This window comes from Gallinula chloropus, assembly GCF_964237585.1.
Source record: "Gallinula chloropus genome assembly, chromosome: 5".
Classification (NCBI taxonomy): domain Eukaryota; kingdom Metazoa; phylum Chordata; class Aves; order Gruiformes; family Rallidae; genus Gallinula; species Gallinula chloropus.
In genome coordinates this window covers 16,160,770-16,172,775 of record NC_140090.1, presented here as the reverse complement: position 1 = coordinate 16,172,775, position 12,006 = coordinate 16,160,770, and the positions used below count along the sequence as shown (strand labels likewise).

The 12,006-nt window shown below is 53.5% G+C and overlaps 2 protein-coding genes across 2 annotated transcripts in view; one reads left to right on the top strand and one right to left on the bottom strand.

The window, feature by feature from the left end:
- IGFBP5 (insulin like growth factor binding protein 5) overlaps positions 1-826 on the top strand; it is a 19,866-nt gene extending 19,040 nt beyond the window's left edge. Inside the window, exon 3 of the mRNA XM_084265676.1 lies at positions 6-826. Coding sequence (XP_084121802.1) covers positions 6-146 — 141 coding nt within the window. The 3' untranslated portion in view covers positions 147-826. The remainder of the gene's footprint in view (positions 1-5) is intronic.
- Positions 827-9,860: 9,034 nt separating this feature from the next.
- Positions 9,861-12,006, bottom strand: part of IGFBP2 (insulin like growth factor binding protein 2) — a gene marked incomplete at its 5' end in the record, with an annotated part of 60,448 nt that continues 58,302 nt past the window's right edge. Inside the window, one exon of the mRNA XM_084265091.1 lies at positions 9,861-10,157. Within this exon, the coding sequence (XP_084121217.1) occupies positions 9,990-10,157 (168 nt within the window). The 3' untranslated portion in view covers positions 9,861-9,989. The remainder of the gene's footprint in view (positions 10,158-12,006) is intronic.

Below are 12,006 nucleotides of genomic sequence, written 5' to 3'. Positions count from 1 at the left end.
GGGTGTCTCCCCAGTGCAAGCCCTCCCGAGGCCGGAAGCGTGGGTTGTGTTGGTGCGTGGACAAATATGGCATGAAGCTGCCGGGGACTGACTACCTGAGTGGAGACCTGCAGTGCCATGCGTTTGACAGCAGCAACGTGGAGTGAAGTCACATCCCCTCCCTCCGCCCCATCACTACCTACCCAGGCTCCCTTTCACCCTCCCCTCTGCACCTCCCCGCGCCCCGGGGACTCCGATTCCTTTCATCTCATGTAAGAAGAAAAACAGAAAGGAAAAGAAAAAATAGAAAGGAAGGAAAAGAAAAAAGAGAAAGGAAGATAAAACGAAAAAAAAAAAGGGAAAGTAAGTAAATAAAAAGCAAAAAGAAAGACAAGATAGCAAAAAGAGAGAAGAAAAAAGGAAATATAAACGGAAAGGAAAAGAAAAAAGAAAAGGAGAAAAGGGAGAAAATAAAAGAGAAAGAAAAGAGAAAAAACAAACCCTGAAGAAACTGAGGACTCGGAATCTACAGCAGCCTCTTGACAGCAAGGACTCAGCAAGGAAAGGACAGAGCCAGAGACAAACCTGCCGCTGCCGCTCTGCCGTCCCGCGCCTCTCCCCAACGCCGCCCGTGCCCTGCTGCCGCAGCCAGAGGCCACCCTGATGTAGGAATCTCTCCGAGTTGGCGATTTTCCAGTACGGGTTTCAGGCGGGTTGTTGTTTGGTGGGGTTTTTTTTTTCCAGTTTAGCCAGTCATTTTCTAAAGGGCCTTGAGAGAAAACCTCGTGGCCACCAGTGTTCCCCCTCCTGGCTGCAGTCCTCCAGAGTCTCCCCCACATCGCTGGGTCTCACTCGAGTCTGTTACATTTGAGTTCAGGCTCAAACGACTGTCCCAGATCCAGGCAGATTTGGACATGTCAGGAGGAGCGGGACTGCTGGCTTCATGTCTGGAGATGCGATGGGGAGGGAAGCACAGCTCCTGCAATGGCACGAATACCACCCCCCCCCCCCCCCAAAGAATATCCATAGACTTCAAAATGAAATAATCCAAAAAGGAAAGATACCCTTCTCCATCCAGTTCCTCTCCCACAGGAGGGCAGAAATCTTTTTGGACAAGCAGAACTCTGACCGTTGTCCACCCAGGAAGCGTTTGTGCGTGCGTGTGTATGTGTGTGTGTGTGTGTGTGTGCAAGCATGTGTGTGCACGGACGTGGCTTTCCTCCTTGCAAAACTTCTCCTCGAAACCTGCAATCTGGAGGGCTTAACTGTAAGCTGGGGGAGAGATGCTGCCCCCTCCCAAATAAAGCATGAGAACCTGCTGGACTAAGCATGGAAGCAGAGTTACATACAGAGGAGCATCAGTGCCTGCGGCATCAGGGCCCTGCTGACGCCGAGGGCTGCATCCGAGCCGACACCGCAGATACTCCTTTCCTGTCCAGACTGAAGCATCCCTACGTGGGGACAGGGGGATCGGGGCCAAAACTCCTCACCGCCCTTTGCTGCCACGAGGAAGACCAACTATGGAGATGATTTTTTTTTTTTTGTAAAATTTCTTTTTTCACAGCCAAAAAAGTGGTTTGCTCCAGAGGAAGAAAAAAAACCAACCCTTCACTTTTTGTTTTGTCTTGGATTTTTGTTCAGGCTGGTTTGTAGTCTTTCCCACGGGTAGGAAAATGCCAGTCTCCATCCTTTCACATTGAGGATACTGCTCACATTGCCACAGCTGATTCCCACCACCCTGCACCACGATCCTGCAACAGGCCCTCACGTTTAACCCAGATCCAGCTCCTTGTTGTGACAGCAGCCACCACACTGTGGAGACCCACTGCGTCAGGCGTGCTGGGACAGCCTGCAGCTGCCTTCCAGACTTTCGTGTTGGTTCTGATTTTGTGTTTGATTTTGGGACTGTCATCTCTCACTTCCCCATGACAAGGGTCTCCAAGATGTTGGTGCTGGGAGGACATCCTGCAGTGAAAAGAAGGATGGAAAGGAAAGCGACTGGTGGGGTCTTGTCTGCTCCGATCCCAGTGGGCAAACATGCACCCGCTGGGGACCACATCCCACCGCCACAGCTGGAGCTGGCAGGCAGCACTGCCCAAAGGACAGAGTCGATGGGAATGTTTCTGCACCCCTGAAGCCCCTTGGAGCCTAATGGAGCTGGGCAGGGAGGAAGGGGGTGGTCTGCAGCGCCAGTGGGTCCCAGCTAGCAGGGATGGGACAAGGGGGATTCGGTGCCAAGGGGCTCTGACAGAGGGTTCTCTCCATCACATATCGGGCACCCTTGTAGCCTCCCATGGCTCAGCATCACTCCCCAGGCATCCTGCAGGCCCCCCTACCTGGACACTTGCCCCGATTGAGGGCAGGACTGGATGCCCTGTAGTTATTTCCCCTGGAATTATGTTGGGGGTGAGTTTTGCCAATGGACTTCAGTGGAGATCTGGTGGGGCATTTTTGGAGCTGTGGATGAGGTGTCTTCCCTTGCTGAAAAGAATGGGGGGGTGTCACCAAAAGCAGATTGGTTCCCCCAAAAACACCTGCAGGAGCGAGGTGACCCTTGCGTTGGTGGAGAGGAACACAGTGCTGGGGCTGACGGAGGGACCCCTCTGGCCTCGGCGGGGCTGATGGAGCAGGGCAAGTTTGGCCAGGGTGGGGGAGCTAATGGTGCAGTAAAGGTGAAGAAGGCAGGTGGAGGAGGAGGACCCTGTGCCAACCCCACAGGCCACAGGTTGCCATTGTTGCCCCTGTCTCTTCTCTCCTCCACGCACCAATCCCCATGCAAAACCTCCTGACTGTTACAGGCCAGTACCACCTTCCCCAGGACCCTTCCCTCCTCTCTCCCGCTTTCTTGCTATTTTTGTTCATTTGTTTGGGGTTTTTTTGTTGATTGATTTCCCAAAACTTGAAAGCCTTTGGCTGCAGAGAAAGGAGATGTGCTGCCAGGGCAGGATGGGAATGGGCAGAAGGACAGCAGCTCCCCACAGACCTTGTCTCGGGATGATTATTTTGCAGGGTGAGGGTGGTGGTGATCTTGTGACCTGGCCACCACAGTGACACTGGGAGAGGGACATGGGGTGCCTTCCTACCTCCCCCTGCAAAAGGGAGTCTCAGCCATGTCCCTAGGAGCCCAGAGCACCAAAATCCATCCTGCACAACCTCCCCTCTGCCTGCACACCCAGTGCTGGGATAGCACTGGTCCTGTCCTGCCTCCACCAGCCTCGGGGAAGAAGGAGGCAAGGAGGGAGCTGTGTTGCCATCACCCCCAAGAACACCTCAGATCCCAGAACAGGGCACTGAGTGACTCCCTGATCCCCAGCAGGACGAGGCTGTTTACAGGCTGCACTAATATTTAGGACTGGGGGTGGACCGGGGGTGAGAGCAGCTTCAGGAGGGGTTGGTCACCCACCCAGGGTGGCAGTGATGAGATGCTCCCATCCTCAGCACCCAGCCAGCACCCCTTCGCTATTGAGGTGAGAAAACCAAAAAGGGGCAGATTGGGGAGCTGGGGAGGGTTGGGTGAGCAGCAGGGGTGGGCTGAGACATGGAGGGGAAGTGCTGGCGGTTCATGCATCAGGGGGAGGTGTGAGGTTTGCGGGGTCTCCCGTCACGGTGTTTGCACTGAGCTTGCACCGCTACCCGACCCGCGAGCTGGGAAGGAGAGGACAAGGATGGCGCAGGGGCCAGGACAGCCCTTCCACCACGTCTCCCCAGGAAGCAGCGCTCGGCGGCTGGGCTACCCCTCGTCTGTACTGCAGTGGCCTTCGAAAACCACTAGTACAAGAGCATTTTGCACTATTTCTCTGCTCTCTCTCCCTCCCTTCTCTTTTTTCCTTCTCCATCCCCATGAAAACTCTTCTTTTTTGTTGTTGTTTTTTGTTGTTGTTGATGATGATTTTTTTTCCCCCGAACGGAGCATTGTATATTTAACAACAGACAATTCAGACCGCTGTCCTGGCGCTGGCTAGGAGCCCTGCCTAATGTGCCCCCCACTCCCACCCCAGCCCCACCAGCCCCCCCCCACCCTTGCCCCCCGCCGCTGCCACCGGGACAGACATCACCCTGCACGTTACTCACAGTTGAAACACAGTTGTTAAAAAACACACCAGATTCCGAGTTTCCTGCCTGGTTTTTATCTTTAAGCAATACTCACTACACATTTTACGGTAGCTTTTTATAGCTTTACGTTACATACAGTAGCTCTGTTGTTTCGTTTCGTTTCGTTTCTGTTGTGGTTTTTTTTTTTTTTTTTTTTTTTTTCCAGTAAACAAGAAACACTCCTATGAATCTTACTGGTGGGAAAAGGAAAAAAAAAAAAAAAAAAAAGCAGTTTGTGAAAAACTGACAATGAAAGAAGAGCTTAATGCTCTGTTTAGCATTTTGTACTTCAAAAAAAAAAATCTCACATTTTATTAAAAAGTGAAGATTGCTGTATACTATTTATTCAACTTATAATTTATGTTACTCTTTGATCTTTGTCTTTTCTCATGACAAAGCATTTATTTAATAAAGTTATGCATTCAGTTAGCTTGTGCCTGACCCTTGTGGACCATCTCTGTGCCAGGGCCTGCCAGCAACCTGCTCCGGCCCCGAGCATCACCTGGGCCAGACACACTGTGCCCCTGGGAGGCTCAGCCAGCTCCTTAGAGGTGCTGGGGAGGTACAGGGTGTGGGGTAATGTGGGTGTCAATGGTTTAAGAGCGCTTTTGACACTGGACCAGTCTGCTAAGGCAGTGGTAAAACTTCAAGTTTGAGTTCAGAGTATCTTTAAAGCAGAGCTGCCCTACCTTTTTCAGCAGCTTCTTTGTATTCATGTGGTAGTGGGGCACAGCAGCCACATTCAGCTGGACTATGGGTGTAGACTGCCTGACTGCCAGCTCCTAGATGCTATCCCCCATTCAGCCCCATGTTTGGGATCAGATGCGGTGTTTGAGCCTCAGGACAACTAGGCTCCTGCCTTAGTGTCCCAGTGTGCAGGAGCATCCTTATGCTATCCTTAGGGCAGCCCAGGACATGGTCCTCAGACACCTTGTGGTAGCCCTTCGTGGTCCTTCTCTATCCCCTCCCCTCCCTAGTGCTGAATATGCCCACGCAGCTATCACCCTTAGTTCACCCACCTCCCCATCTCCCTCCTTCTGTGTCTCCCACCCCCTCCATCTAACGGATTGCCAGCATCACCCCATGTGCCCAGAGCAGGGTGGGAGGCAAAACGATTCCCTTTGTACACCGTGGGTGTGCCAGCACATACCCCACATCCTATTTGCACCACGCAGAGCTGGCACAGTCACCTGCTCCCGATGGCTCTCTCACCCCACAGCACACCTGGGGCCACATCTGCTGGCCCAGCGAGGTGGGGGGAGGATGGAGGGGGTGTATGTCTGCATCCCGCTACCCCTCCCTCCCCTGCCCCTCGGCCACACCGCAAGGCTGGGCCCGCTCCCCGCGGGGGTCCCACCGTGCAGAAGCCGCAGCCGGCACCAGGCGGCGCGCCGAGCCTGACTGCGCTGCGCTACCTGCGCTGCGCTGCCGGCCCTGCGCTGCCTCCCTGCGCTGCCCTGCCTCCCTGCCCTGCGCTGCGCTGCGTGTGCTGCCTCCCTGCGCTGCCCTGCCTCCCTGCGCTGCCCTGCCTCCCTGCCCTGCGCTGTGCTGCGCTGCCTCCCTGCGCTGCCCTGCATCCCTGCCCTGCGCTGTGCTGCCTCCCTGCCCTGCCCTGCGCTGCTTCCCTGCGCTGCGCTGCCTGCCCTGCCCGCCTGCCCTGCTGCTGCTTTCAGCTACAGAGTCCCTAAAAATGGGCTTTCTGCCCAAAAGGTTAGTGTTTGGGGATTTGCTACCCCCAGCTAGCTGGTAGGTCATGCTCCTACCCATGTGCTGTAGGCATGTATATGGATGGCTGTAGCTGCACACAGTTACACTAGTTACGTTCTTTGTATTACGGTATCATTTTAGTGCAACACTAGAACTCTGGTTTGCCAGTGTAGATCATTTTGTGGGTGTACAGCGGAGCTGCCAGGGTTTTGGCTGGTAGCCCACACGCTGATGGCGAGGTCCTAATGCCCAACCACACACCTGATTGGTACCCAGAGTACAGGAGGCACAAAGGCAGCCCAGAAGAAACCCCAGAGTCAGCATCCAAGCAGTGGCACACCCATCACACATGTACACACACACGCACTGCTGTAGCCCTAGAAAAACCTACCCAGAAGCTCCCTGCTCCCTTTGCCTTACTGCTATGCCTTTGTGCCCCTGGCCAGCTGCAAGTCCCCTTTGCTGGGCTGAGGGCTCCTGTCCCCCTCAGGCTCTTGACTCAGGTGCAAAGGCCACCTCCAGCCCTTGCACAGGAGCGTGGCTCTGGGTATGGCTGGGCTTTGGGCTTAGGCACATCTCCACCCCTCAAGCTGCCCTGGGCAGCATGTGGCTTGGAGCATCATCATGGCCCCCCCATGCTACTGGCATACCCCCCCAGCATCCCCCAAGTCACCTTGTCACCTTCAGCTCCCCCCAGGAGCACAAAACAGGATGGTATGCTAATTTTTCTCCAATATTCCCCAGCCTGTATGTGTGCACACACACACCCCCACACCCCCCCACACACACACCCTGCCATCCTGCCTATCCTCCCCCTGCCCCTTTAGCCCTGTGTGTTCACTGCCTTCTGTCCCCATACATCTTCCCAGTGCTCCCTACCACTGCCCAGCCCCTCAGCACACATCGATCCCACTCAACATCACAGTATGGAGTACAGATAGGGAAGCAGCCCCGTGGTTTGTGGGGGGCAAAGGGGAACTTGGATGCTGACTTGTTACTATTCTTTGCCTCTCTGTGGTGCCCTGAGTACCTGGAAAGAGGTGCAAGACTTTGAAGGGTCCTGTCTCCACAGCACCATGAGTGGAGAAGCTCAGCCAAGCCCCAAACCCACCCACAGTCCAGGTCTCCCTGCACCTTCCCCACAGCCCATTCTGGGCAAAGTTTCACGTGGAAACATTAAGCCTGTTTTTCTGGCTGGCTCAAATTTTGCTCTCCTTGAACAAGCTGAAGGGAGAGGCCTCAGAGGGTCCTCTATGGAAACCTATGAATGGTTTCTTACATGCAGCACCTTGCTCAAAGAATTCTTTGCATGAGGTGCATATGAGACCAAAATCATAGGGAGATGCTTCAAGGAGCCTGGATGATTCATGGAGAACAGGTCCATCTGCTGGCTAATGAACAGCATGGTTAGATGCACCTGCCAACTCAAGGAGGCTGGAAAGCTGTCAGGCAGAGCTCCCTTCTCCTTATAGCCTTTGCCCAAGCACCTGCTCTGGGTAGGAGGGACCTTGTCTGCAAAGCTGCTCCTCTGCTCAGGAAGCAGGAAACCACTGTTCTCGTGCTACTTCATGAACAGCTCAGAGAGCTTCACGAGCATCATGCACACTGCTTGCCCTCTCTGCCCAGCAAACCAGGACACAACCACCCTTTTCCACTGAATCTAATTGCTGTCAGGCAAGGACATGGTCTCCACACACATGCTGTCCAGCTGCTGACTTGAGGGCATGATTGCATTTTGCAGACGCACAAGGTACCATGTGTGGAGCAGGAACTTAGCAGGCCAGGGGCTGAGCAACACCAGTTCCTCCCTGCTCACAGAACTGGGACCAGTGATGATGGTTGCTGCTTGCCGGGCACAGTGTTTCCAAACACCCCAGGACAAAAGCTGAACAGGACCAAATCTCCGTGTGATGCATCAGGAAACGAGTCCTATGAACAGAGGGGAGTAGGGAGGGGGAAGATGAGAGTTTTCTGGCATCCCATTTAATTTATTCCAACTTTATGCAGCTCAGCTTTTCCAAAAGAGAAAAAGAAAAACACAAAAGAGATCTTCCTGATTCCTAAACAAACCAAAAAGAACAAACCGCAGATGACAGGCAGCATGTGCAAGGTTTACATGAAAAAGCAGAACACCCTCGTATGTTAACAGAAAACAGGTAGCATCATTTTTACAGTTACTTGGCTTTGCATGCAGGTGTGTTTTCTCTCTCGTGCACTCCCTCCCTCTCACACACATCCACATGCACACACCTCCACCCGTGACTTTCCAAATGGGGTCCTCTCCCTGACTCCTCCACCGCCACATCCAAACCCCTGCAAAGTCACAAGGGGCTTTATTTGCAGAAAGCACCTGTGCCCTTCACACTTGGGATTCTGCAATGTGGGGCAAAGAAGGCAGGGGAAAAAGCAGAAAACCCAGCAGTCCCTCTCCTCCACAGCCTGCTGGGCTTTTTGCTTTTCCTTCTACAGATCCAAATCCCCAGACAAAGGGGTACCAGTAGTGGGGGCCCACAGTACGGTGCTTCTACAGCACCACTGGGTATTTCTAGAGTGTGCTGCCAGTTACCTGGTCCCATCCCTGCAGGTCACAGTCATGGTCAGGTAGCTTTGCAGCCTGGCCCCCACCACCCAGGCACAAGGAGCTCCCCACCAGCACTCATGGTCACCCAGGAGCCACCTCCCTCCACTCTATTCAACCTAACTCAGCTGAGGACCTGGTAGCTGGAGGCTCGTTGCTACTCACAGGCATTGGCCAGAAATGGGGAGATGCTTTATTCCACCCCTCACCCCTGGAGGGGGCAAGTCAAGACTTTACTGTAAGGAGAGGATTTTTTGCAATTGCTGTGCAAATGGTATCCATATTAGAAAGGGAAAAAAAAAAGGAATATAATAAAATCTCCTTGCTTAGGCGACGGGGAAGTTGTTTATTCTCAGCATTGGTGCGTTCTGTACAGAAAGAAATGAACAGGTGAAATAACAGCAGAGACACATCTCTCCTTGGAGCAGCATGTCCAGCACAAAACCTCTCAGAGTGCCTGGAATCACTTGGATTTAATCTATACAAATGTGTGTGTGTGGGCAGAGGGGTGCATGTGTGTCAGGGCCTTTACAAAGCAAGATATATAATGTAATTTACTTACAAAAAAAAGAAAAGAAAAGAAAAGAAAAAGTGTGTGCTGAATAGCAGATGCTCACTCCAGTCCCAAGCAAAAATGAAGGGACAAGGGCAGCTGCTTGGGAGTGCAGGCTTTAGATGGGGTTTTTTTCCTATCTAGAAACAAAGAAAGAATGAATGAGAGAGAGACACAGACATTCCCTGGCTTGTTATCCTAAATCTACACAGGCATCCTTCCACCCAGCCCCAGCAAGTTTACTTTAGCTCCCTCATCATAAGCTGATCCTAAGAAATACGGGGCAATAGCCCTTCAAATCCCCTGGAAAATCAAGCATTTAGTTTCACTGTCACCCAAAGGCCCCGTCCTCTCAGACTGGTTCCCTGTGGGGCTGGCTGTGCCCCAGCACCAGGAAAGGAAGCACCCAGGGATGTTTAGGGAGTGGGGAGGGAGGCAGGGGCTGTCTAATCCTTAACCCTTTCCCTCACTGCTGCCTCCTTGGGGGATGCATCCCAACCACACTGCTATGTTCCAGCTGGGGAGCCAGGGGCTTTCCTCCTTCCCTCCCTCTCCCACACTGCATCCCATGCCAGGACCGATGGCCAGGCTGGGGCCCAGGCAGGATGCAAGAAGCGGGCGACACAGTATTTACAGTCTTTGGTCTCGGGGAAGGGAGGGAAAGAGGGGGAAGAGGTGGGTTTTTCCTTTGTTTTTTGTACCACTCCCGCCCACAGCAAGGGTGTTATCCCCTCGGACGTGCTGGGGAGCAGAAGGCGCTCTGTGCTGTAGGGTGCAGGAAGATGCCACGAAGCAGCAGGGAGGGCAGGGCCGCAGGGCGAGGAGCAATAAAGACCGGTTCTCTGGCTTACGTTGGGTGAAAGACTATAGGAAAGCAGTCCCTTCTCCTTGCAACCCCCCCACCGCCCTTCCCCTCCCCTCATCCCTCCCTTCCCCAGGAGCCGGGCAGCAGGGGAAGGAGGGCAGCACACAGACCCAACCCCAGTCTCTTCCAGAGCCTAAAGAGACACGCTGAAACCCATGTAAAATCCAGCACTGGGGCCACGACAAGCCACCTCCGGCGAGCAGGATCACGTCTGGCTACTGGCTCCGCAGGGCATGTGCTCCCCGGTCCTCCTGCTCGTGGGCTGTGTAGAAGAGGTGGCACTCGGGGTCCCCGCGGATGGTGGGTGCGCCCTGGATCACCTTCCCGTGGATGGGGTCCACACACCAGCACTCGCCACGCTGCCCATTCACCGACATCTTGCACTGCACAGAGAGGGACAGGGCAGGCGTCAGCTGAGGAAAGGGGGATGAACCCCCCTTTCCAGCCCCATGAGCCAAAACACAGGCAGAGCTGGGGTTTCTCCAGCAAGTTGGCACTAGTTTGGATTTAGGCAACACTGAGGGATGTTGCACCCCCGGATCTGTGCTGCACCAGTGTCATTGCTCCAGGGATCAAGGCTGAGAGCTGGACTTTTTCCCACAGGGGCTTTGCCAGGGACCAAAAAGCTGATTTTAATGAGCCACAAGGACAATTGTCCCTGAGATGTACCACCCTCTATCATCTGTGGATGAAAGCACACAGAGTCAAAAATCCCTGGGGGAGAGAGATGAGCCAGACTGACTGAGGGGCTGTGCAAGCTTGGTTTCACTTGCAAATTAGCCTAAACAAACTAAGTGTGAGAGCATTTGGGCCAGACCCACATTTTCAAACAAGGTCTCACTCTGTCCCAGCACAAAGGTAGGGGACCATTGTGCATCTGGGCCTGGACTCTGTGTCCCCCTCTCCAGCCTGGTCTGGTTAGAGAGAAGATTCTTACCCTACTTATTATCCTAGCAAGGCTGCAGGCACTTTGAACCTGATTTTCATCCTTCCATCCCCAGCAGATGCATCTCTGAGCAGGGCATAGGGGGAGCTGGAGGTTACTCCGGCAGCCTGGGCTCTGCATGCACTCTGTAAAGCTGCATTCAAACCACTTTCTGCAGCTGGACTGAGGTAAAAAAGCACAGCCTTGTTCATGGGAACAAAAAGCATGAAAAGATGGAGGAAAAAGAAAGCCTCCCCAGGACAAGAACGCATCTGGCACCCTCTGCCTGAGCACTGGCCCACAGGAGGTGGGAGCAACTGGGGATGCTTTTGTTGGCATCTGATTTCCAGAAAATGCAAAGGAGCTGATGCTCAGCTCTAGAAACCCAGACGGAAGGAAATGTATATTGCTTCACATTTACCTCATTTGCCCTTGGCCAGGGCAGGGTGGGGAGGAAGAAAAAGCAACTGTTGTTCCCTCTCTCTTTTTCTGCAGCAGTGACCAGTGTGTAACCCATCTGCACCCGTCAGCGCAGGCTGACTTGTTTCCCAGGCACAAAGAGCAGCAGACACTGTCTTTCTGTCTTTACTTTTGTAGCACACAATGCATCATTGCATTGCCCAGGCTCAGTCCCCAGACACAGCTCATCTCCTTACTGGGAATTTGCTGGCTCTGCTCCACGCAGCCCTTCCACGTGTGCTCATACTGGGGATCCAGTCATCCTGTGGGGCTCTTCAGGGGGAGGTAGGGGGTAAGGGTCCAGTCAGGACAGAGAAGAGAGGAAGGATGGAGGGAGATTCTCTCAGAGCATACTACTTTTTTGTTTTTCCCCCCTCCAATGCTCCTGATCAAGGGGTAGAAGTAGCCCTGAGAAAAAGGCTTAGCCACGAGAACAGCAGGTTTTCTGGGGTTCCCTCCAAGGGTTCAGTTATGCATAGCTGTAAGGGAAGGTCCTATCCAGGTACTACTCACACATGGTTGCCAGTAAACCGTGGACAAGCGGACAAGCTGATGTTTCGCTGCCAAGAGGTTTTTCCTGGCATTTCCCCCCCACCCCCCATGCCTCAGCCATTGACACGTGCTGGTTTTGCATGAACAAAACCAAGAAGTCAAATGACTTTGTGTGTCTGAATTTTGAGTCCTTTTAGATCCCATAACTACTTTCAGAAGGATGCTACACCCAAATCTCCACCTCACCTGGAAGGAATCCCTCCTGGAGCTAATTCTCATCCCTCCATCCCCAGCAGATGCATCTCTGAACAGGGCATAGAGGGAGCCAGAGGTTACTCCAGCAGTCTGGGCTCTGC